Consider the following 25,435-nt stretch of genomic DNA (forward strand, 5'->3'; position numbering starts at 1 on the left):
ATCATGTGCCTGTAGAAAGGCCACGTGGCCTAGCAGAAAGAGCCCATTCACTCATTCATTCATTCATTCAATCGTATTTATTGAGTGCTTACAGTGTGCAGAGCACTGTACTAAGCGCTTGGGAAGTACAATTCAGCAATAAAGAGAGACAATCTCTGCCCACACCAGGCGTATGTCTAGAAGGGGAGAGACAGACATCAAAACAAGTAGACAGGCATCAATATAAATAGAATTACAGATATATACATATATACCTAAGTACTGTGGGGCCGGGAGAACGCGGAGAAGAGCAGAGGGAGGGAGTTGAGGTGACATGGAAAGGAGGGGGAGCTGAGGAAAAGGGGGGCCTAATCTGGGAAGGCCTCTTGAAGGAGGTGAGCCTTCAGTAGCGCTTTGAAGGGGGGATGTGAGATGTGAAGCAGATGTGAGGAGGGAGGGCATTCCGGGACAGAGACAGGACTTGGGCCGAGGGTCAGTGGTGGGACAGGCCAGAACGGGGGACCTTGAGGAGGTGAGCAGCGGCAGAGGAGCGGAGTGTGCGGGCTGGGATGGAGGAGGAGAGAAGGGAGGTGAGGTAGGAGGGGACCAGGGGATGGACGGCTTTGAAGCCAAGAGTGAGGAGTTTTTGTTTCATGCGGAGGTGGACGGGCAACCACTGGAGGTTTTTGAAGAGGGGAGTGACAGGCCCACGGCGTTTCTGTAGGAAGATGATCCAGGCAGCGGAATGAAGAATGGACTGGAGCGGGGAGAGACGGGAGGAAGGGAGATCAGAGAAGAGGCTGATGCAGTGATCCAGTGAGGATACTGTGAGTGATTTTACTAATGTGATAGCCGTTTGGATGGAAAGGAAAGGGCGGATCTTGATGATGTGAAGGTGAGACCGGCAGATTTTGGTGACGGATTGGACGTGTGGGGTGAATGAAACAGCTGAGTTGCAGGGGCTTCTTCCCCACTTACTTCAAGGCCTGTGAGATGGGCAAGATGGTCGTGCCAATCACAGTGATGGGAAAGTCAGGGAGAGGACAGGGTTTGGGAGGGAAGATAAGCAGCTCAGTCTTGGACAGGTTGAGTTTTAAGTGGCGGGCGGACCTCCAGGTGGAGACGTCCCGAAGGCAGGAGGAGATGCGAGCCTGGAGGGAGGGGGAGAGAACAGGGGAGGAGGTAGAGATTTGGGTGTCATCTGCTTCAACTGCAACTTCAAGGCTTCATCTTGGGAGCGAATGAGTTCTCCGAGGGAGTGAGTGTAGATGGAGAACAGAAGGGGACCAAGAATTGACCCTGAGGGACCCCCACAGTCAGGGGATGGGAGGGGGAGGAGGAGCCCGCAAAGGAGATCGAGAACGAACGGCCAGAGAGATGAGGAAGAGGACCGGGAGAGGACGGAGTCAGTGAAGCCAAGGTGGGATAACATACCGAGGAGAAGGGGACGGTCCACAGTGTCAAGGCAGCTGAGTGGTCAAGGAGGATCAGGATGAAGTAAGAGCCTTTGGATTTGGCAAGAAGGAGGTCATCTGTGACCTTTGAGGGGGCGGTTTCAGTGGATTGGTGGGGGCAGAAGCCAGATTTCAGGGGGTCCAGGAGAGAGTTGGAGGAGAGGAATTCGAGGCAGCAAGTGTAGACGACTCGCTCCAGGAGTTTGGAGAGGAAGGGTGGGAGGGAGATGGGGCAATTACTGGAGGGGGCTGTGGCGTCAAGGGAGGGTTTTTTTAGGATGGGGGAGACGTGGGCATGTTTGAAGGCAGTAGGGAAGAAGCCCCTGGAGGACACAGCCCCTGTCCTGCATGGGGCTCACGGTCTAAGTAGAAGGGAGCACAGGAGAACTGAGGCACAGAGATGTGAAGTGACTTGCTCAAGGTCACACAGAAAACAAATCGGCAGAGCCGGGCTGAGAACCCAGGTCCTCTGACGCCCAGGCCCGTGCTCTTTCCACTAGGCCCAGACCCATTCTATGATTCTATGATTAACACAATCAGGTCTGAGCTCCCCAAGGTCAACCCTCCCCCTTCTCCATCCCCCCGGCTCCCAACCCTCTCCCCTACTTTCCCATCCTTCCCTGCAGTATCCTCAGAGGAGATCTCCTCCCTCCTCGCAAATGCCACCCCCCCCACCTGTGCCTCGGATCCCATTCCCACTCACTTATAAAAACCGTCGCCCCTGCCCTCCTCCCCTCCTTAACTCCCATCTTTAACCACTCACTCTCCAATGACTTCTTCCCCTCTGCCTTCAAACACGCCCACGTCTCCCACATCCTAATAAAACCCTCTCTCGACCCCTCTTCCCCTTCCAGTTTTCGTCCTATCTCCCTACTACCCTTCCTTTCCAAACTCCTAGAACGAGTCGTCTACACTCGCCGCCTAGAATTCCTCCACTCCAATTCTCTCCCGGGCTCCCTCCAATCTGGCTTCTGTCCCCTCCACTCCACTGAAACTGCCCTCTCTAAGGTCACCCGTGACCTCCTTCTTGCCAAACCCAATGGCTCCTACTCTATCCTAATCCTCCTCCACCTCTCAGCTGCCTTTGACACTGTCAACCATCCCCTTCTCCTCCACATTTATCTCACCTTGGCTTCAGGGACTCCGTCCTCCCCCGGTTCTCCTCTTATCCCTCTGGCCGTTCATTCTCGGTCTCCTTCGCGGGCTCCTCCTCCCCCTCCCATCCTCTAACCGTTGGGGTTCCTCAAGGGTCGGTTCTCGGCCCTCTTCTGTTCTCCATCTACACTCACTCCCTCGGTGTACTCATCCGCTCTCACGGCTTCGACTACCATCTCTACGCAGAGGACACGCAGATCTACATCTCCGCCCCTGTCCTCTCCCACTCCCTTCAGGCTCGCATCTCCTTCTGACTCCAAGACGTCTCTACCTGGATGTCTGCCCTCCACCTAAAACTCAACATGTCTAAAACCAAGCTCCTCATCTTCCCTCCCAAGCCCGGTCCTCTCCCTGACTTCCCTATCACCGTGGACGGTACGACCGTCCTTCCCATCTCACAAGCCCGCAACCTGGGTGTCCATCCTTGACTCGGCTCTCTCCTTCACCCCACACATCCGATCCGTCACCGAGGCCTGCCGGTCTCACCTTTACAGTGTCGCCAAGATCCACCCTTTCCTCTCCACCCAAACGGCTATCTTACTGGTACGGGCTCTCATAATATCCCGGCTGGATTATTGTGTCAGCCCGCTCTCTGATCTCCCCTCCTCCTGTCTCTCCCCGCTCCAATCTATTCTTCAATCAGCTGCCCGGCTCATCTTCATTCATTCATTCAATAGTATTTATTGAGCGTTTACTATGTGCAGAGCACTGTATTAAGCGCTTGGAATGTACAGATCGGTAACAGATAGAGACAGTCCCTGCCCTTTGACGGGCTCACGGTCTAATCGGGGGAGACGGACAGACAAGAACAATAGCAATAAATAGAATCTTCCTGCAGAAACGCTCTGGGCAGGTCAATCCCCTTCTTAAAACCTTCCATTGGTTGCCTATCGACCTCCGCACGAAACAAAAACTTCTCACTCTAGGCTTCGAGGCTGTCTTGTTTTTGTTTGGCTCTGTTTTGCTTTGCTGTCTCCCCCATTTAGACTGTGAGCCCGTCATTGGGCAGGGACGGTCTCGATCTGTGGCCGAATTGTCCATTCCAAGCGCTTAGTCCAGTGCTCTGCACATAGTAAGGGCTCAATATATACTATTGACTGTGGGACTGGGACTGTGTCCATCCCGATTTGCCTGTATCCAACCCCAGCGCTTAGTACTTAGTACTATGTGCCTACTCATAGTAAGCGCTTAAGAAAGACTATTATTATTATTAATATTATTATTATTAATGCCGGAAGCGGCCCGCTGAGGGCGCTCTTGCTTTCACCTTGTAATACCCGATGACGCCACCTGAGGGCGCTGTTGGCCTTCCATCATGTGATGCCGAAAGCCGCCCGCTGAGGCGCCGGGGGCCTTCGTCCTGCGATGCCGGAGACCGCCCGCTGAGGGCGCTGTGGGCTTCGTCCTGTAATACCTGATACTGCCACCTGAGGGCGCTGTTGGCCTTCATCATGGGATGCCGAAAGACGCCCGCTGAGAGCGCCGGGGGGGGGCGGGGGGGGGGGGGCCTTCGTCCTGTGATGCCGGAGGCCGCCCGCGGAGGGCGCTGTGGGCTTCGTCTTGTAATGCCGGAGGCCGCCCGCGGAGGGCGCTGTGGGCTTCGTCTTGTAATGCCGGAGGCCGCCCGCTGAGGGCGCTGCCGCTGTGGGTGGGCCGGGGCGCGGGGTGACGTGATGACGTGGGGGGTGCGTGCGCGCGCGTGCGCGCAATGATGCGGGGGCTGCTGGCGGGGCTGCGCGGGCCGCGGGCAGCGGCCGGGACCAGACCCACCGACCTCATGAGCGTCTGCACCAACCCGCCGCCGCCCCCGGAGCAACAGGAGGAGGAGGAGGGAGACGGCAGGGCGAGACCCGGCGGGAGAAGAAGGCGCCGCAAGGGCGGCAACAGCCTTCCCGACAGGTCAGCCCAAACACGCTGTGCCAAGCGCTCCGCCCAGCGCCGGCCCGGAGGGCCTGCCTGCTTCTTTTGTTCCCCCCCCCCCCCACCGCTTCTAGTAATAATGTTGGTATCTGTTAAGCGCTTACTCGGTGCAGAGCGCTGTTCTAAGCGCTGGGGGGGGGGGGGGAGAAGGGGTCATCAGGTGGTCCCACGTGGGGCTCCCAGTCTTCATCCCCATTTTGCAGATGAAGAGCGGGGCGGTGAGCACGTGGTGGGGCCGGGTCGGTTGCCGAACTGGACTTTCCAAGCGCTTAGTCCAGTGCTCCGCACGTAGTAAGCGCGCAGGAAATAGGACGGAATGAATGAATGTATAATGGCGTGCGCCTGGAGAGGAGGCCCACCCCTGACCCCTGACCTCTGGCCCCCGAGGCTGGGCCGCCCTGCCTCTCCCAGAAGCCTCCGGGCGGGAGCCAGAACGGCCTGCCTGCCATCTAATAATAATAATGATAATGATGGCATCTCTCAAGGGCTTACTAGGTGCCAAGCACTCTTCCAAGCTCTGGGGTGGGGATACAGAGTAACGAGGTGGTCCCCCGTGGGGCTCCCAGACTTCATCCCCATCTTCCAGATGAGGTCACTGAGGCCCCGAGAAGTGACCTGCCCAAAGTCACCCAGCTGACAAGCGGCGGAGCGGGGATTAATACTAATGATGATGGTACTTGTTAAGGACTTACTATGTCCAAGAACCGTTCTGAGCACTGGGGGGATACGAAGTAACGAGGTTGTCCCCCGTGGGGCGCACAGTTTTCATCCCCATTTGACAGATGAAGTGAGGTCCAGAGAAGTGAAGTGACTTGCCCAAGGTCAAACAGCAGACAGGTGGCAGAGGCGGGGTTAGAACTCGGGTCCTCTCGACTCCCGGGCCTGGGCCGTTTCCAGTAGACCAAGCAGCAAGAGCAGCAGCTCTCCACCGCCTCCCCCCGCCGACCGTGGGCTCGGCCTGGCTGCGTTTGCCGGTCGGTGATGGTCAGCGGCGGCGGCGGCGGCGGTATTTACCGAGCGCTTACTGTGTGGAGAGAACTGTTCTGAGTGCTTGGGAAAGAACGGTACAGCAGGTGCTGGGCACTTTCCCTGCCCACAGCGAGCTTTTAGTCTAGAGGGGTAAATAGATGTCAATAGAAATCAATAAATTACGGATAAATGCTTTGGAGCAGAGGGTGGGGGTGAATAAAGAGAACAGAAGGGAGTGGGAGAAGAGAAAATGAGGGCTTAAGAGCTCTTGCATGAGATGAGCCTTCAATAAGGCTTTGAAGTGGTGGAGGGTCACCATCTGTGAGCCCGTCATCGGGCAGGGATGGTCTATCTGTTGCCGAATTGTCCATTCCAAACACCTGGTCCAGTGGTCTGCACATAGTAAGCGCTCAATAAATACTATTGAATGAATCTGAGGAGGGAGGGCGGGCATTCCAGGACGGCGGTAGGACGTGGGCCAGGGGTTGACGGCGGGACAGGCGGGAACGAGGGACCGTGAGGAGGTGAGCGGCAGAGGAGCGGTGCGTGTGAGCTGCGATGGAGGAAAGGGAGGCGAGGTAGGAGGGGGCAAGGAGATGGACAGCTTTGAAGCCTAGAGTGAGGAGTTTGTGTTTCATGGGAAGGTTGAAGGGCAACCACTGGAGGTTTTTGAGGAGCGGGGAAACATGACCTGAACGTTTTTGTAGAAAAATGATCCGGCAGCAAAGTCTAGTATGGACTGGAGTGGGAAGCGAGAGACTGTAGACTGCCTCTAGACAAGAAATTCGTTGTGGGCAGGGAATATGCTTATTGTTATGTGGTACTCTCCCAAACGTTTAGTACGGTGCTCTGCAAACAGTAAGTGCTCAATAAATACAACTGAATGAACGAATAGGAGGCAAGGAGGCTGATAGAGTAATCAAGGCGGAATAGGCTAAGTGCTTGGATTAACATGGCGGTAGTTTGGATGGAGAGGAAAGGGCGGATGTTAGCAGTTATGGAGGTTGATCAGACAGGATTTAGTGGTAGAATGAATATGCGGGTTGAATGAAAGAGAGGAGTCGAGGATGATGCCAGGATTCCGGGCTTGTGAGACAGGAAGAAGGGTGGTGCCGACTCCAGTGATGGGAAAATCGGGGCGAGGACAGGGTTCGGCTGGGAGATTAAGGAGTTGTGTTTCGAGTACAACAGAGTTGGTAGGTACCTTCCCTACCCACAAACTTCTAGTTTCGTCATCAGTGATGGTTTATTGATCGCTAACTATGTGCCAAGCAGTGTACTGAGCGCTTGGGAGAGTACGGTGCAACAGAGTTGGCAGACGCTTTCCCTGCCCACAGTGAGTTTACAGTCTAGAGGGGGTGAATGTGATATCTGTTACCCCCACCACCACCACACTCACCCCTGACAAGTCCCCCCCACACACATGGGACCCGCAGATTAAAGGAGAGGGAGAACAGATACCAAATCCCCGTTTTACAGCCGAGGAAACCGAGGCACAGAGACGTTAAGTGACTCAGTCACAACAGGCGAGAGGCGAGGCTGGGATTCGGGCCAAAATCTCCTGATTCCCAGTGCTGTCGGTCAATATCAGTGGCACGTTTTGAGCACTTACTGTTTGCAGAGCACTGGAATAAGTACTTGGGAGAGGACAATTTAAGAGAGCTGGTAGACACCATCCCCTCTCCTATGAATCAACGCCTTACCGCAGCTGGAGATTTTGGGTACCCCAATGAAGCTTAGAGCTTCATGCCATAGAGAGATCCTCTCGCTAGGGTTACCCAGATTGGAAAGGTCTAAGCGGAAGTATCAAAGGCGATTCCCCGACATGGGAGTCAAGGGCGGGCGATCAAGTGATCAAAATGTCGATCAAAGCCAACAGCAGAGGCTCAGGTTTTCACTATGTGGAAGGAGGCGACGGAAAACCGCTCTTCCGTATTTTTCCCAAGAAAACTCTGTGGAGACGCAGACCCGAACGACTGCAGATCTAGTGTTGGAAGACGAGCCCCTCAGAGCTGAAATCAACCAGCTACTACGGAAGAGCGGACGACGTCTCAGGGTATGGACGCGGCCGGAATAAAGCCTTCGGGACCTCCGGTCGCTGACGTCGCCGTACGAGAAATGAGTATCCGAAGCTGTGAAGGTACCCTTAGTATTGCAACGTGGAATGTTAAGACGGTTCTCGGATAAAATGCTGTCAATGGCTGATTGATATCTGTTAGATTCAGAGGAAAGCCATTCAGTATGACAGTACTTCAGGTGTATGCCCCAACGACAGATGCAGAGCAAGAAGAAATAGGTTTTACGATGAAGTGCAGAGAGACATCGGTAGAAGCCGCAAGCAAGATGTGTTGATCGTCACTGGGGATCGGAATACAAAAGTCGGTAATGGGATGGAAATGAAGATTGTCGGAAAATATGTTCTTGGAAGTCGGAATCAAGGCGGGGACCGACTTTTTTATTGCCAACACCTTCTTTATCCAACCTAATCGACGACTGTACGCACGGACTTCACCAGATGGACCGAACAGACAACAGATAGACTAAATTATTTGCAAAAAGAGATGGAGACTTTCTGTTTTGGCAGCGAAAACGCGGCCTGGAGCTGATTGGGGAACACATTTGTTTCAGACAGCTGGAGAGGAATCGGTTAAAGTCCTTAACAAATTTGCCAGCAGGTCTGGCTAACCATTCAGTGGCCATCTGATTCAATGTTCCAATATTGAAAGGAGATACAACTAAATGCGACAATTATCGTACAGTTTCCTAGATCTCGCACGCCGGCAAGGCCCCGCTAAAGGTTGTACAGTGTCAAATGGAGATTTACATGGAACGCCCGTCGCCTGACGTTCAAGCAGGATTCCGGAAAGGACGAGGGACGGGAGATATTATTGCCGATGTCGGTTGGATAATTGAAAGGCCAAGAGAATATCAAAAGGAAGTCAGCATGTGCTTTATTGATTACAGTAAGGCCTGTGCGTGGATCATGAGAAACTCTGGAGCACATTAAGGAAAATGGGCCTGCCGGACCATTTCATTCCATTATTACGGAACCTGTGTGACAGGAGGCTGCAAAAAGAACAGAATATGGAGAAACAGATTGGTTTCCCATCAGTAAGGGGGTAAGACAAGGATGTACCTTACGGCCTTATCTGTTCATCCTTTTCACCGAATGCCTAGAGAGAGAAGCCGGATTGGATGAAGACAAACGGGGAGTAAAGATTGGAGGACGGAATATAAACAACCTTCGTTATGCTGATACAACCCTACTAGCAGAAAGTGAAGAAGATTTGCAGGAGTTATTAAAAGTTAAGGAACAAAGCAAAAATATGGGCCTATATTTGAATGTTGAGGAAACGAAGACCGTGACAACGGGAAGTTTTAACACATCTGTAGTGGACGGAGAGCAGATGGAAATAGTTGACGATTTTTCTCTCCTGGGATCGATAATCGATAATAAAGGAAATAGTAGCCAAGAAATACATCGAAGATGAATGTTAGGAAGACTTGCTATGAAGAGCCTGGAAAAAGTCATGAAAAGTGCTGATGTAACTATTGCCACAAAACACAAATTCTCAACTCTATGGTGTTTCCAGCGATAATGTATGGATCCAAAAGCTGGACGGTGAAAAAAATAGGATAGAAAGAACATCGATTCTTTTGAAATGCGTTGTTGGAGAAGACTTTTGTAACCATCGCGGACTGTCCGAAAGACAGACAAATGGATTTTAGAGCAAATGAAACCAAAGTGGTCTTTGGAAGGCCAAATGACTGGACTTAGTTTAACGTGTTTTGGACACGTCATCAGGAGGACGGATTCTCTGGAGAAGACGCTGATGCTAGGAAAAGTCCAGGGAAAAGATGGAAGAGGCAGACCGGCAGCTAGACGGAGAGAGACCAGAACAAGGATTCCGGGAGAACTATTAAAAATAATAATGTTGGTATTTGTTAAGTGCTTACTGTGTGCAGAGCACTGTTCTAAGCGCCGGGGTAGCTACAGGGTATTCAGGTTGTCCCACGTGAGGCTCCCAGTCTTAATCCCCATTTTACAGATGAGGGAACTGAGGCCCAGAGAAGTTGTGACTTGCCCACAGTCACCCAGCTGACAAGTGGCAGAGCGGGGATTCGAACCCGTGACCTCTGACTCCCAAGCCCGTGCTCGTTCCACCGAGCCATGCTGGATGATGGCAGAGGACAGGACGTTCTGGAGAAAGTCTATCCATAGAGTCGCTAGGAATCGGAAACGACTCGACCGCACTTAATAATAATAGGCACGATCCTCACCCCAAAACCTGGGCCAGTGGCCTATTGGAAAGAGCCCGGACCTGAGTCTATTCCCGGCTCCCCCGGGTACCTAAGGTGTGACCTTGGGCGAGTCACTTCCCTGTGCACCGGTCCCCTCATCCGCAAAATGAGGCTTCAATGTCTTGTTCTCCCTCCTACTTAAGACCGTGAGTCCCGTGCGGGATCAGATGATAGTGAGTCTTCCCCAGCGCTCAGCACAGTGCTTTTGGCATGGTAAGCAGCTAAGAAATACCACGGTTGTTTGTAATAGTGTTGTAATACGCTATAGTAGGTAGAATCATCCCTGCCCTTAGGGAGTGTACAACCTTGTAAGGGAAGCAGTGGCGTATAAGGATACGTGTACGTACATGTTATCGGGGTGGGGATGGGAAGAGTATCGTGGTGCTCGGGGGACGGGAAGGTCGGTGCTCAGGCGACCGAGCAGGAAGAGAGAGAGAATGGAGCAGGGAGGGGAGATGAGATGACTCCTAGGTGAAGCAGAAGGAAGAATTGGGTGTGGGAATAAGAGGTCAGTCGGGGAAGGCTTCCCGGAGGAGATGTGATTGTAGTAGGGCTTTGAAGATGGGGAGCGTGACGGTCAGTTGAATGTGATGGGGGTGGACATTCCTGGCAGAAGGGCGGTGAGCAAGAGGTAAAAATAATAATTCAATCATAATAATAATGTTGGTATTTGTATTTGTTAAGCGCTCACTATGTGCAGAGCGCTGTTCTAAGCGCTGGGGTGGACACAGGGGAGTCAGGTTGTCCCACGTGGGGCTCACAGTCTTAATCCCCATTTTACAGATGAGGGAACTGAGGCCCAGAGAAGTGAAGTGACTTGCCCACGGTCACACAGCCGACAAGTGGCAGAGCTGGGATTCGAACTCATGAGCCCTGGCTCCAAAGCCCGTGCTCTTTCCACTGAGCCACGCTGCTTCAGCACTTATTGTGTGCAGAGCCCTACTGTATTAAGCAGTGGGAGAGTACACTATAGCCATAAAACAGACACATTTTCTGCCCACAGCGAGCTGGCAGCGTAGGCTGTCATTATAATGGTATACTCGTTAAGCGCTTACTACGTGTCAGGCACTGTTCTAAGCACTGGGGTAGGTACAAGGTAATCAGGTCGGATGCACAGTCCCTGTCCCCAGTCTTACTCCCCATTTTACAGGAGGGAAATGAGGCCCAGAGCAGCCAAGTGACCTGCCCGAGGTCACCCAGCAGGGCCGGGGTCTATCCATCAGGCCACACTGCCTCTCAGAAGAGACAAGATGGAGGCGCAGTACGTAGGCTGGTGGTTGAGGAACAAAGCGGGACGTCCGAGGGAATGTGTCTGTTTACTGTTATATGGTATTCTCCCAAGCGCTTAGTACAGTGTTCAGCGCACGGTGCTCGATTAATACGACTGAGTGAATGACCAGAGGGGGCGCTTCCAGCTTCCAGAAAGGGGGTGCTCAGGAACCGTTTCAGGAGGAGCGGTCGTGGCCTAGTGAAAGCACGGGACTTCCCGGAACTTATTCATTCATTCGGTAGTATTTACTGAGCGCTTACTATGTGCAGAGCACTGTACTAAACGCTTGGAATGTACGATTCGGCAACGGATGGTCAATCCCTGTCCAGTGATGGGCTCACAGTCTAACTTCATGTCCCTCGTCCCTTCGAGACCATAAAGTCCGTAACGATACCAATAATAATGATACTTGTGGTACCTGTTAAGGTTTTACTCTATATCGAGACCCTGTTCAAAGCACTGGGGGAAATTCAAGTTATACAGGTTGATCGGGTCGGACACAGGCCCTGCCCCCCGTGGGGCTAACGATCTGAGCAGGAGGGAGAACAGGGATTGAATCCCCATTCTGCAGATGAGGGTACTGAGGTACGGAGACGTGAAGTGACTTGCCCAAGGACGTACAGCGGGAGCGTGGCGGAGGCGGGATTAGAATCCAGGGTCTCCGACTCCCGGGGCTGGGCTCCTTGCATTGGGCCACGCTCCCGGGCTCCCAGCACACACAGTAAGCACTCAGTAAATATCAGTCATTGATGGACCGATCGAATCTGAGGAGCCTGCAGTGGCCCTGGGCTTCCATTATTCAACCAGTGGTATTTACTGAGCACTTATTGTGAGCAGAGCTCCGTACTAAGCGTTTGGGGGAGTGTGAACATCCAGATCTGAAGGCACTGCCCAACGTGCAAGAGAACCCGTCACTCTTCACAGCTTCCGGGGATGACTGGGCAAGCAGGAAATGGAACTTTTATTTTTAGGTTAATTATGGGAAGTAGCCTGGCTCGGCGGAAAGAGCCCGGGCTTGGGAGTCAGAGGTCGTGGGTTCTAATCCCCGCTCCATCACTTGTCAGCTGTGTGACTTTGGGGCAAATCACGTCACTTCTTTGTGCCTCAGTTACCTCATCTGTAAAATGCGGGTTAAGACTGTGAGCCCCACGTGGACAACCTGATGACCTGGTATCTACCCCAGCGCTTAGAACAGTGTTCGGCCTGTAGTAAGTGCATAACAAATACCAACATTATTATTATTATTCTGTTGGCGAGTTTGAGTCGGGTGGTCAGTCCTGTCCACTTCTCTCAGCCTCGCCAAGAGGAATATCCGGAGCCCAGTGGGAAGAGCCCGGGCCTGGGACTCACAGGACCTGGGATCTATTCCCACCTCCACTCTTTCTCTGCTGGGTGACCTTGGGCAAGTCAGTTCACTTCTCTGAGTTTCAGTTAACCTCATCTGTAAAATGGGGGTTAACACTGGGAGCCCCATGTGGAACAGGACTGATTGGCGTGTTTCTACCACAGCGCTTAGTACAGTGTCTGAGACACAGTAAGCACTTAACAAATTCCACTTTTAAAAAAAGTAGCGTTTTATTACCCCATCAGTGAATAATGATGATGATGATGATGATGGTATTTGTTAAGCGCTTAATATGTGCCAGCCACTGTTCTAAGCGCTGGGGTAAATACAAGGTAATCAGCTTGTCCCACATGAGGCTCACAGTCTTAATCCCCATTTTACGGGCGAGGTAACTGAGGCACGGAGGAGTGACGTGATTTGCCCGAAGTCCCACAGCTGATAAGTGGCGGAGTCAGGATTAGAACCCACGGCCTCTGACTCCCAAGCCCGGGCTCTTGCCACCAGGCCGCACTACCGCGTAAGAGCAACATGCACTGGTTGAATTAGGGAAGACTAATCGAACTAGAGCCAATAATAAGCACGATGATGGTGGTGGTACTCGTTAAGCGCTTACCCTGTGTGAAGCACTCTTCTAAGCGCTGGAGTAGATCCAAAGCTAATCAGGTTGGGCAGAGTCCCAGTCCCACAGCTTTAATCCCCACTTTCCGGATGAGGGAACTGAGGCCCAGTGAAGTGGCTTGCCCAAGGTCACCCAGCAGACAGGTGAAGAAGCCGGGATTGGAACCCAGGTCCTTCTGACTCCCAGGCCCGGGCTCTGGCCACTAGACCACGCTGCTTCTGCGGTTGGATTAGGTAAGTCTGATGGAACCAGAGCAGCAACATGAATTAGGGAAGACTAATGGAATTAGGGCGGTTGTGCAAAAGTGAAAGGATGGGGAAAGGATTGGCGGGAAAATCCTTACCATCAGCTCCACGGACCTTCTGCCCACATCCGTAACTGATTTTCGTGCCAGCCTCCCTCCCTCTAGACCGTAAACTCCTCGTCGGCAAGGAACACATCCACAGTTCTGCTGTATTACCCTTTCAGTCGTATTTATTGAGGGCTTACTGTGCGCAGAGCACTCTACTGAGCGCTTGAGAACAATAAACGGACACAATCCCTGCCCACAATGAGCTTACGGTCCGGTGGGGAGGCCGACATTAATAGAAAGAAATGACAGCTGTGGATATAAGCGCTGTGCTCCGCACGCTCGGCGAACCCGACCCCCCGATGGCCCGGAGAGTCACTGTTGGGGGGTCTGGGGAAGCAGGATGGCCTAGTGGCTAGAGAAGCAGTGTGGGTCAGTGGAAAGAGCATGGACTTGGGAGTCAGAGGACATGAGTTCGAATCCCGGATCTGCCACTTGTCAGCTGTGTGACTGTGGGCAAATCACTTCTCTGTGCCTCAGTTCCCTCATCTGTAAAATGGGGGTTAACTGTGAGCCTCACGTGGGACAACCTGATTACCCTGTATCTATCCCAGCGCTTAGAACGGTGCTCGGCACATAGTAAGCGCTTAACAAATACCAACATTATTATTATTAGAGCCCGGGCCTGGGAGTCAGAAGGTCATGGCTTCTAATCCCGGCTCTGCCACCTGTCCGCTGTGTGGCCTGGGGCAAGTCACTTCACTTCTCTGGGCTCTGGAAACTGGGGATTAAGATCAGGAGTCCCATGCGGGTCAGGGACTGTGTCCAACCCGGTTTCCTTATATCCTCCCCAGCGCTTAGTACAGAGCCTGGTACGCAATAAGCACCTAACAAGTACCACAATTATTGTTACTGCAGGTGGAAAGACTACCTCCCTCTCGGCCGCCGGATGCCCGGGACGCGATTCATCGCCTTCAAAGTCCCCCTGGAAAAGGCAGGTGGAAGCGAAAGCTACCCGGAAACACGGGGTCGGAGGGGAAAGGGCCGTCTGGTCGGCGGAGCCCCAGTGGCAGGACCGGATGGGTCCGGCACTGGAAAATGGTGTTTTTGTTGTACATGGGCCAAGTCTTCCAAGACTAAATGGATTCCAGGGTGCCGCGCAATCCTTCAGGAACTCGCGGGCTAAATTTCAGTGGGTGTGTCGCATTTATTGCATGCTTGCCGTGTGCAGGGCACTGTTCTACACTCTTGGGAGAGGACAGAGTTGGTGGAGACGTTCCCTGCCCTCACCCAGCTTGCGGTCTAGCGGGGGAGACCGGTATTAATCGACCAATCGTATTTATTGAGCGCTTACTGGGTGCGGAGCACTGCACCCTCCCAACCGCTTCGTACAGTGCTCTGCACCCAGTAAGCGCTCAATAAATGCGATTGACCGACTGAGTGACTGCTCACCGACAGCCCTGAAGCACTTATTCGTACGAAGGTCTGTCTTCCCCTCTAGACCGAAAACTTATTATAGGCAGGGATGACGTCAGCTCATTCTGTTGGGTCGTGCTCTCCCATGCGCTCTACGCACGGTAAACACTCAGTAAATACCACCGGTCGATTTAGCAGGCGGCAGTCCTGTACTCCAAAGGTATGGCGATCATTCCCCCTTCCTTTTCTCATTTCTCTCTGAAAGAATTTTGATAAGAAGCTCGCCCCGGCGGAACGTTTTTCTCTGTCGGATCTCGTCAGCCAAATCAGGGCCCAGAAGGAAGAGCTGGGGCTGATCATCGATTTAACGTACACCCAGCGCTACTATAAACCCAAGGTGAGCCAAAAACGGGGCGCCCGGCTTCTCTCGCTCGGGTCTTGGCAGAGCTACCGCCGTTACGGTCCCACCTACAAGGTGGCAAAACTAGGATGATGATGATGATGATGGTACTATAATAATGGTAAATCACTGCGGTATTTGTGAAGTGCTGTTCTAAGCGCTGGGGCAGATGCAGGGTGATCGGGTTGGACGCAGTCCCTTGTCCCTCATGGGGCTCACGGTCTTCACACCGTTTAAACAGTTGGAGATGGCAGTTAGGGAGGGAAGAAGGGAGGGGGCAAGTGTTTTTCATTCAGTAGTATTTATTGAGCGCTAACTGTGCAGAGCGCTGTACTAAGCGCCTGAAGGACAACCGGGCAGCAGATAAGAGACCATCCCTGCCCAACGACGGGCTCACGGTCTAAACGGGGGAGACAGCAGAGCAAAACAAAACAAGACCACATCATCAAGATAAATAGAATCAAGGAGATATACCCAAGCGCTTAGTACAGTGCTCTGCACATAGTAAGCGCTCAATAAATACTATTGAATGAATGAACATCTCATTAACAAAATAAATAGGGTAATAATATATAGCAATGGGCACAGTGCGGAGGGGAAGGGGGTTTTTGATAAGATGTGAAGGAATGGGGTGGGATGCGCAGGCGGAGGGGGGTGGATTTTGAGAGAAGGCAGGAGATCTCTTCTAGAGATCTGCTAGGACAGATGGGAGAGTCGAAGAAGGGGCAGGGGAGATTTTAGGGAACTCACAACCTGACTGATAGTGTGAAAGTAGGTGTCCAGGTTATTAGGGACCAGGGATGGGGGAGGCAGGAGGCCAGGGGGGTTGAGGAAGGAGTTAAATGTCTAGAACAGCTGGCGTGGGCGATGGGCGTGGGAGTCAGTAAGGATGGAGAAATAATTTTGCCAGTCAGAGTTAAAGCAGGTGGAGGATAATAGCAAAGATGATGGTGGTGTTTGTTAAGCGCTTACTATGTGCCAAGCTCTGTTTTAAGCACTGGGGTAGTTACAAGGTGATTAGGTTGTCCCACATGGGGCTCACAGTCTTCATCCCCATTTTCCAGGTGAGGGAACCGAGGCACCGAGAAGTGAAGTGACTTGCCCAGAGTCATGCAACTTACAAGTGGCGGAGCCGGGATTCGAACCCACGACCCGACTCCCAAGCCCGGGCTCTTTCCACTAGGCCACGCTGCTTCTCATACTCGAAGCGGACAAAGTCGGCCTGATAGCTAGATTTCCGCCAGCAGGGCTCTGCGGTCTGTCCCAAGCGCTTAGTATAGGGTCTGCACACAGTAAGCGCTCAATAAGCGCGATAGATTGAATGAAAAGGCCACCCGGCGGACAAGCGGCAGAGCCGGGATCAGAAGGCAGGCCTTTCTGTCTCCCAGGTCCGAGCTCCTCCTGTTAGGCCACGCTGCTTCTCCCGGGAAATGATGTCCTCCTATGTGGTTTTGATCCCAGGCATTGGAGCTTGAAGTAATAATAACAATCAGGGCACTTGTTAAGCGCTTACTATGTGCTGAGCACTGTTCTAAACCCCGGGGTAGATGCAATCGAATAAGGTTGGACACTGACCCCGTCCCACGTGAGGCCCACAGTCTTAATCCCCATTTCACAGAGGAGGGAACTGATGCCCAGAGAAGTGAAGTGACTTAGCCGAGGTCCCACAGCAGACAGGCAGAGTGGGGATTAGAACCCAGGTCATCCTGACTCCCAGGCCTGGGCTCTGTCCACTAAGCCACACCGCTTCTCGCCTATTCCCGCTTTCGGTATCTGGGACTTTTGGTTAGAGGACTGCGGTTGAAATGCTATTTTTCCAACCCGCTCGGGTGAACTCTGCGTAACGACTTCAGGGGCTGTGGCCCGGCACTGCCAGATTTGGAGAGCGCTCACCGCTAACCAGTATGCATTTTTTCTTGTCTGTTCTTGGAAGGACCTACCGGACACCCTTCTTTACATGAAGATTTTTACGGTTGGACATCACGTGCCCGACAACAACACCATATTTAAATTCAAATGTGCGGTGAACCAATTCCTGGAAGAAAACAAGGACAATGGTGGGTTTGGGGCCCAGCTGGCGCCGCCCGAGGAATCAGTCCGTGTTATTTATGGGATGCCTACTATGTGCAGGGCACTGGGCGAAGCGCTTGGGAGAGTACAGTCCGACAATCAATCGTGTTTATTGAACGCGTACTGTAATAATAATAATAACCGTGGTATTAAGCGCTTACTATGCGGTGATGATTATGGTGTTTAAGCGCTTACTATGAGCCAGGCACTGTGCTAAGTACTGGGGTGGATACAAGCAAATCGGGTTGGACACGGTCCCTGCCCCTCCTGGGGTTCACAGTCTTTAAGTCCCTGTCCCACGTGGCGCTCACAGTCTTAATCCCCATTTTGCAGATGAGGGAACTGAGGCCCAGGGAAATGAAATGACTTGCCCAAGGTCACACAGCAGACGAGCGGAGGGACTGGGATTAAAACCCAGGTCCCTCTGACTCCCAGACCCATGCTCTATCCACTAGGCCTTGCTGCGGAGCTCTGTACTAAGCGCTTAAAACACCATAATAGACACATCCCCTGCCCACGAGGAGCTTAAAGTCTAGAAGGGGAGGCAGGCATTAGCATAAATTAATAAAAATTACAGCTGCGTGCGTAAGTGGTGTGGGGCTGGGAGGGGAGATGAATGAAAGGAGCGAGTCAGGAAGATGCAGAAGGGAGTGGGAGAAGAGGAAAGGGGGATTGGTCGGGGAAGGCCTCTTGGAGGAGATGCACAGAGCACTGTATGAAACAATCGGGAGAGGACGATTCCGTGGCCACGACGAGATGACAGTCACCAAGTACACGGCAGACTGAGGCAGGCAGTTATTCGTATCGATTGAGCGCTTACTGTGTGCAGAGCACTGTACCAAGCACTTGGGAGAGGACGACAGAGTAATAAACTGCACAGTCCCTGAGGCGGATCTCCCCTCCCCGCAGGTCACTGTGCCGGCGGGAAGTGCCGTTGGATAATTACATTAGGGGAGCGGAGTGTGCGGGCTGGGTTGGAGTAGGAGAGTAGCGAGGTGAGGTAGGAGGGAGCGAGGGGATGGAGGGCTTTAAAACCAACGAGGAGGAGTTTCTGTTGGATGCGGAGGTGGCCGGGCAACCCCTGAAGCTTCTTGAGGAGCGAGGAGACGTGGCCTGAACGTTTCGGTAGAAAAACGACCCGGGCAGCGGAGTGAAATATGGACTGGAGTCGGAAGAGGCAGGAGGCTGGGAGGTCAGCGAGGAGGCTGTGCGATCATCAAGGTGGGACTGGCTAAATGCTTGGATTAACGTGGAAGCAGTTTGGGTAGAGAGGAAAGGGCGGATTTAGGTAAAGCTGCGAAGGGGGAACCGGCAGGATTTAGTGACGGATCGAATGTACGGGTCGAATGAGAGAGGTGAGTCGAGGATAACGCCAAGGTTACGGGCTTGAGAGACGGAAAGGAGGGCGATGCCGTCTACGGTGACGGGAAAATCAGAGGGAGGACAGGGTTTGGGTGGGAAGATGAGGGGCTCTGTTCAAGTTGGAGGTGACAGGAGGGTATCGGAGGAGAGGTGTCTTGGCAGGAAGAAATACGAGACTGCAGAGAGGGGGAGAGATCGGGGCCGGAGATGGAGATTTGGGAATCATCCGCATAGAGGTGGCATTTGAAGCCATGGAAGCGAAGGAGTTCTCCAAGAGAGTGGGTGCAGATGGAGAAGAGGAGGGGACCCAGAACTGAGCCTTGAGGGACCCCCACAGTTAGCGGGTGGAGAGGCAGAGGAGGAGGAGCCTGCCAGCGATTGCCGTGCGTTTCTCAGGGGCCGGAGCTGCAGGTCATTCCCCGCGTGAGGGTTAGCGATCAATCTGTGGTATCTATTGAGGGTTTACTGTGCACAGAGTACTGTGCTGAGCGTTTGCGAGAGTACGATCCAACAGGATTAGCAGGCACATTCCCTTGCCCTTAACAAGCTATGTTCCCTTTCTCACAGCCCAGGCCGGGACCGCAAGCCATCGACTTCCCCAGGACTGAGTGGGTTTTTTTTTCCTTGACCTTCTGGGCAATTAGTCACCAGAATTGCTTTCCTTCCAGGCGTGGAAAGAGGTTTGCAAGCAGATTCCAAATTCTGGGTGCTTGCTCACCACCCACAAGTTTTAAACCCGTCTTCACGCTTTCACTCGGTTTGCTTCTATAAATAAAGTTCTCTCTCTTTTTATATTTCTCTTCAGCTCTGACCACCCTCCCACCCCCAGTATGAACTTGTTGGTGGTGACATTAAATAGTGAACGTTACTTTTCGGAAGCGTACAGATTCACCGCCGAAGTTTTCTTCGCTGAATTGTAAATCTCATTTGTTTTGTAGACAAACTTATTGGCGTCCACTGTACACATGGTCTAAACAGAACCGGGTATCTTGTTTGCAGGTGAGCTACTTTTAAAAATTACCCTGGAGAGAGACCGGTTGTGGTGTGTATTTTATTACTCCATCAGTGGTATTTATTTAATCAATCAGTTGTGCTTATTGAGCGCTTACTGTGTGCAGGGCACTGTATTAAGCGCAGGGGAGAGTACAGTCCAAAAGTGAGCAGATGCATATTAAGGGCGTACTCTGCGCCGAGCGTTGCACGCAGCGTTTGGGAAAGTACAGTACGACAGAGTTGGTAGATACGTTCCTGCAGACAATAAACTCACAGTCTAGAGGCCCGTCGTAGCTGAATTTTTTCCTCAAAACAGCGTAAAGCATCCGAAGTCCAACTTTTTTTGGTTTTTTTCTTTGCATTTCTAACTTGAATTTTGTCGTTCTGTTCCAGGTACCTCATTGATGTTGAAGGCATGGAACCAAACGCTGCAATAGAACGTAGGTTTAAAGGTTAAACCACCTTCCCTGGCCTCTCCCACCTGATGATGATGATGATAATACTATTTCTAGTACTTGTTAAGCGCTTATTACCTTGCAAACACTATAGTAAGCGCTAGGGTAGACACATGATAAACAGGTCCCACTCATTTATTCATTCATTCGCATTTATTGAGCACTTACTGTGTGCAGAGCACTGTACTAAGCGCTTGGGGGAGTAGAATATAACAATAAACAGACACCTTCCCTGCCCACGGCGAATCTGCAGTCTAGAGGGGCTCACAATTTAAGGAGAAGGGAGGACAGGCATTGAATCCCCATGTTGCAGGTGAGGAAACCGAGGCACAGAGAAGTTAAGAGATTTGCCCAAGGTCACACAGCAGGCAAGCGACAGAGCCGAGATTAGAACCGGGGGCCTGCGACTCCCAGGCCTGTGATCTTTCCAGTAGGCCACGCTGCTGCATGTATCGCCGCCCGATGTATTGGAGATGGATTTCTGTTTTGATGTGTTCAGAAAAGATTCCTCTTCTTCAGGAGAAGGGAAGTGTCAGAGATAATAGGGATGACTATAAGAGGGGGACGAACTGAGGTCTTCTCCCACTTCCTTCCGCGTCGCCCTGATTTGCTCCCTTTATTCACCCCCTCCCCAAGCCCCACTGCACTCAGGTCCATGTCATTTATATATATTAATGTCCGTCTGCCCTTCTAGACTGTCGGCTCACGGTGGGCAGGGGATGTGTCGGTCATGTTGTTATATTTTACTCTCTCAAGCATTCATTCAGTCGCATTTATTGAGCACTTACTGCGTGCAGAGTACTGTACTGAGTACCTGGAAAGTACAATTTAGCACCAGAGACGATCCCTCCCCAACAACGGGCTCACATTCTAGAAGAAGCACCCAAACAGAGTGTCCTGCCCACATTCAGCACTCCATAAATACGACCGATGGATCGTAAGAGTGGTCTAAATTCCAGCCCAGTCGATGGGTTTCAGCTCAGTGTCTAATTCCTGACCCCATCCCCTCTCCTACACTCCTGTCCCCCTCCCTCTCCTCCCATCCCCACCCTTCTCTTCCCGTCCTCTCCCATCCCGTTCCCTCTCCTCCCCTCTCCTCTCATCCCCTCCCCTCCCTTTCCATCTCCTCTCCCCACCCCTGCAGTGTTCAACAGCTGCCGAGGACATTCCATAGAAAGGAAAAACTACATCAGAGACCTCCAGGACGGACCCATCCGGAAGTAAGTCCTGGGGTTCGTATGGCACCGGGTGGGGTTCTCCTTGTAACTGGGACACCGACCTCCCCCCCGCAACCTAGTGTTAGACTTAAGGGGAGGTGCAGGGGGGCCCTCGGCTAGTGGAATAAGCCCCCCCCCCCCGCCCCAGGTTAGTTCTTTTTCTTTTGCCCAACATTCATTCATTCAGTTGTATTTATTGAGTGCTTACTGTGCGCAGAGCACTGTCCTAAGCACTTGGGAAGTACAATTCAGCTACAAACAGAGACAGTCGCTGCCCACAGCGGGCTGACAGTCTAGAAGACGGGCCCGCCACTGCCTTAGCCCGGGAAAGGGGCCGGCTCTGTTTCCACAGACAAAAGACCTCAGAGGCTCTCCTTTCTGGTTTCCGGGGAAGTAGTGAGGCCTTTTTCTGTTAAAACCCACAGCCCGGGAGCTGGCCACCACACAGAGAAACGGCATCCGGCACCCTGAAAACATCCGAGCGGCGACTTCTCCCGTCAGCGCAGAAGCCGCTAACTCAGTGTCAAATCTATCTTTCAGCAATGACGGCCCAGAGGACTCCAGGCCGGGTCACTTCGGACAGTCCCAGTGGCCGAACAGACCGGTCTGGAACTCTAACCACCAAGGACCTCACCATAATTCACCGGGGCCGAGGGGCTTCCCGGCCGAACCGCGAGATTTTCCCGCCCCGCCCCGGGACTTGTATCACCAGTCGTGGGACCTGTACTCGCGCCCGTGGAATTTGAACTGTCAGCCTCCGGGTTTTCACCCAACAACCAGGTAGATCGTTTTTCACGCCCTCAGAATTGGACAAAAAATAGAACCGACGTGCTCCGATTGGTTTATTCTCTGCTGCCTAAGCGATCGGTCAGTTCTGTTTCTTAGTAATCATGATATTTGTTAAGCGCTTACTATCCGCCCAGCAGTATTCTAAGTACTGGGGTAGATACGTCATAATTATGTTGGGTACAGTGCCTGTCCCACATAGGGCTCACAGTCTTGAGCCCCATTTTACAGATGAGGTAACTGAGGCGCAGAAAATATGAAGGGGGAAGGAGTTCCAGGCCAGAGGGAGGACAAAGGTGAGGGGTCGGGGGCAAGATAGATGACGATCTATCTCGATAGACAGATGGGGGTGACTGAATGTGTGGATTGAATGAGAGAGGTGAGTGTAGAACAGTGTCATGGTTCCAGGCTTGTGAGTCAGGGAGGTTGGTGGTGCTGCCTACAGTGAAGGAAAGTCAAGAGGAAGGTAGCGATTGAGTGGAAAGATGAGGAGCTCTCTGTTTTGGATATGTCAAGTTAGAGGTGAAGGCGGGACATCCAATGAGGGAGATGTCTTGAAGGCAGGAGGAAACGCGAGTCTGCGGAGGGAGATCAGAGCTGGAGTTGGAGATTTGGGAATCATTCCACAGAGGTGGGAGTTGAAGCCCCGGGAGCGAATGAGTTCTCCGAGGGAGTGGGTGGAGATGGAGAAGAGAAGGGCATCCGGAACTGAACCTTGAGGGACCCCCACAGTTGGGTGGGAGGAAGAGAAAGAGACGGGGAATGAACGGCCAGAGAGATAAGAAGATGAACCAGGAGAGGACGTTGTCAGCCAAGCTGTGGTTGGATGACGTTTCCGGAAGAAGGGGGTGGTCCGCAGCGTCAGAGGCAGCTGAGAGGTGGAGGAGGATTAGGATGGAGTAGAAGCCGCCGGATTCGGCGAGAAAGAGGTCATCGGGGACCCGAGAGGAAGGCTTCTGGGGAGCGAAGGGGACGGGAACCAGACTGGAGCGGCACAAGGGAAGAATGGAAGGAGAGGAACTTGAGACGGCGGGTGTAGACGACTCGCTCAAGGGGTTTGGAGGGGAACGGTAGGAGAGAGAGCTGGACGATAACCGGAGGGGACCGTGGGATCAAAGGAAGGATATCTTTTAGGATCGGGGAGACGTGGGCATGAATTGAAACCAGTGGGGACGAAGGCAATGGAGAGCGAACAGTCCAAGATGGTTGTTAAGGAGGGAAGATGGGAGGGGCCAGAGTTTTGATAAGGTGAGAGTTGACAGGCTTGTGGGGAAAAAATGCCTTCCCTATAAGCGCACGCTCCTCTTAGTTGGTAATGAGTTTCTGGCCTCATAGTAAGCGTTCAATAAATACCACTGAATGATCGATTAACAAGTACCATTGAGGAAAGAAAGTTTTCGGCCTTGTGGGAAAAAATGCCTTCTTCCCTAAAAGCGTGAACTCCTCTTAGTCGGTGATGACTGTGAGATCGTTGTGGGCAGGGAATGTGTCTGTTATGTTGTACTCTCCCGAGCGCTTTGCACGCGGTGTAGTGGATACACCGTGAGCCTAGGGAGCCAGAAGGACCTGGTTCTAATCCCGGCCCGGCCCCTTATCTGCCGTGTGGCCTTGGGCCAGTCACTTCACTTCTGTGCCTCAGTTACCTCGCCTGTAAAATGGGGGTTTGTGAGCCCTATGCGGGACAGGGACTCTGTCCAACCTGACTTCCTTGTACCCACCCAAATGCTTATTACAGTGGCAGGCACATAGTAAGTGCTTAATAAATACCAGAATTCTTATTAAATACTATTATTATTAAATACTATTGAATGAGTAATGAGTTTCTGGCTCCCTGCGCCAATCACCAGCTACTGAAGGCTTACCTCCTCCAAGAGGCCTTCCCAGACTAAGCCCCCTTTTCCTCAGATCCCCCTCCCTTCCGCGTCACCTCGACTCGCTCAACCCTTCCCCCCGATCCGTCCCACAGTACTTATGTATATGTGTATATATCTATAATTCGATTTATTTATTTTGATCCCTCTTTATCTGGACGTGTATAGATCTATAATCCCATTTATTCATATTGGTGCCTGTTTACTTGTTTTGATGTCTGTCTCCCCCTCTCTAGACTGTAAACCCGGTGTGGGCAGGGAGTGTCTCTCTTCATTGCCGAATCGTACATTCCAAGCACTTAGTCCAGTGCTCTGCACACAGGGAGCGCTCAGTAAATCCGGTTGATTGAATGAATGCTTCCATCTTTGTCTCTCCTCTCGTTCTAGGACCGGCCAGCGACACCTGAAGTCCTTGGGGCCGACACCACGGGGAGCCACCATCCGTCCCCTCCCCCGGGCCCGCCCGGGGACAACCGTGGCCAGGCCGGATACATTTGGACTCGAAGGCCGGGCCGCTCGGACCCCCGGGAGGCAGACGGGCCGCTCGACGGCCAGAGACCCCGTAAGAGGCCGGCGGGGGACCACGGCCAGTGGGACACGTAGCGGGGGCCAGCCGGGCCGGGGGTCTGCGGGGGCTGGCCCGGCCGAGCCCACGAGGACCTCCGCCGCCGGACGGCGCGGTGCCGGAACGACCGATTAAATCTCGCTTTTAATTCAAGTGGGGCGACGAAAGGCAGCCGTTTGTCTGGATCGCCTCGGCCACCCGGCTCGGGGCGGCCCGGTTCCCTGGGGGAGTCTACCTCGCTCTTGCGGAAATCCGTCGGGGGGCCGGGCTCTCCTCACCCGATGCCGCCGCCTCCTAGGGCCTACCTGCCCCCCACCACCCCCCGGGGGAACCTGCTCCGCTCACGCCAAAGGGCCAGCGTCCGACAGTCTAATCGTAATCACTGTGGTACTTGTTCGGCTCGCTCTCTGCCAAGCACTGTACTGAGCGCTAGGGAAGATACGTCAGGTCCCGCCCGGGGCTCGCAGTCTAAGGAAGAAGGAGAACAGGGGTTGAGTCTCCATTGGGCGGGCGAGGGAACTGAGGCACAGGGCAGCCGAGTGACTCGCCCAAGAGAACACAGCAGGCACGTGGCGGAGGCGGGATTAGAACGCAGGTCCCCCGATTCCCAAGCCAGGGCTGTGCCCACTTACAGAGAGACAGGGTGGCTCGGTGGATAGAGTACGGGCCTGGCAGTCGGAAGGACCTGGGTTCCGATCCCGGCTCCACCCCGTGTCTGCTCTGTGACCTTTTGCAAGTCACTTATCCTCTCTGGGCCTCTGTTCCCTCTCCCTTAAAATGGGGGTGAGAGTGTGAGCCCCACGTGGAACAGCGCCTGTGTCCAACCTGGCTAACTTGGCACGTAGTAAGCGCTTAACAGTACCGTAGTTATTGTGATTTTGATTAGTCCACACATCTCAGGGTCTGCGGACCAGCTGAGCAGTCTGCTGCTACTGGGTGACGGAGGGAGGGAGGAATGGGGATGGGCAGGAGAGACAGACACTGGGATGGAGGAACGC

General features: G+C 53.0%; 1 protein-coding gene across 1 annotated transcript; it reads left to right on the plus strand.

The window, feature by feature from the left end:
• Nucleotides 1-4,296: 4,296 nt before the first annotated feature.
• On the plus strand, nucleotides 4,297-24,590 carry DUSP11 (dual specificity phosphatase 11). Its single transcript, XM_029065990.1, has 9 exons — nucleotides 4,297-4,487; nucleotides 14,221-14,296; nucleotides 14,984-15,115; nucleotides 17,052-17,175; nucleotides 19,489-19,549; nucleotides 19,937-19,983; nucleotides 21,143-21,218; nucleotides 21,756-21,995; nucleotides 24,260-24,590. Exons 1-9 carry the CDS (start codon nucleotides 4,297-4,299, stop codon nucleotides 24,570-24,572), a joined length of 1,260 nt encoding a protein of 419 aa, XP_028921823.1. The 3' UTR covers nucleotides 24,573-24,590.
• Nucleotides 24,591-25,435: the final 845 nt, after the last annotated feature.

This window comes from Ornithorhynchus anatinus, chromosome 5 (assembly GCF_004115215.2).
Source record: "Ornithorhynchus anatinus isolate Pmale09 chromosome 5, mOrnAna1.pri.v4, whole genome shotgun sequence".
In the NCBI taxonomy this organism is placed as follows: Eukaryota; Metazoa; Chordata; class Mammalia; order Monotremata; family Ornithorhynchidae; genus Ornithorhynchus; species Ornithorhynchus anatinus.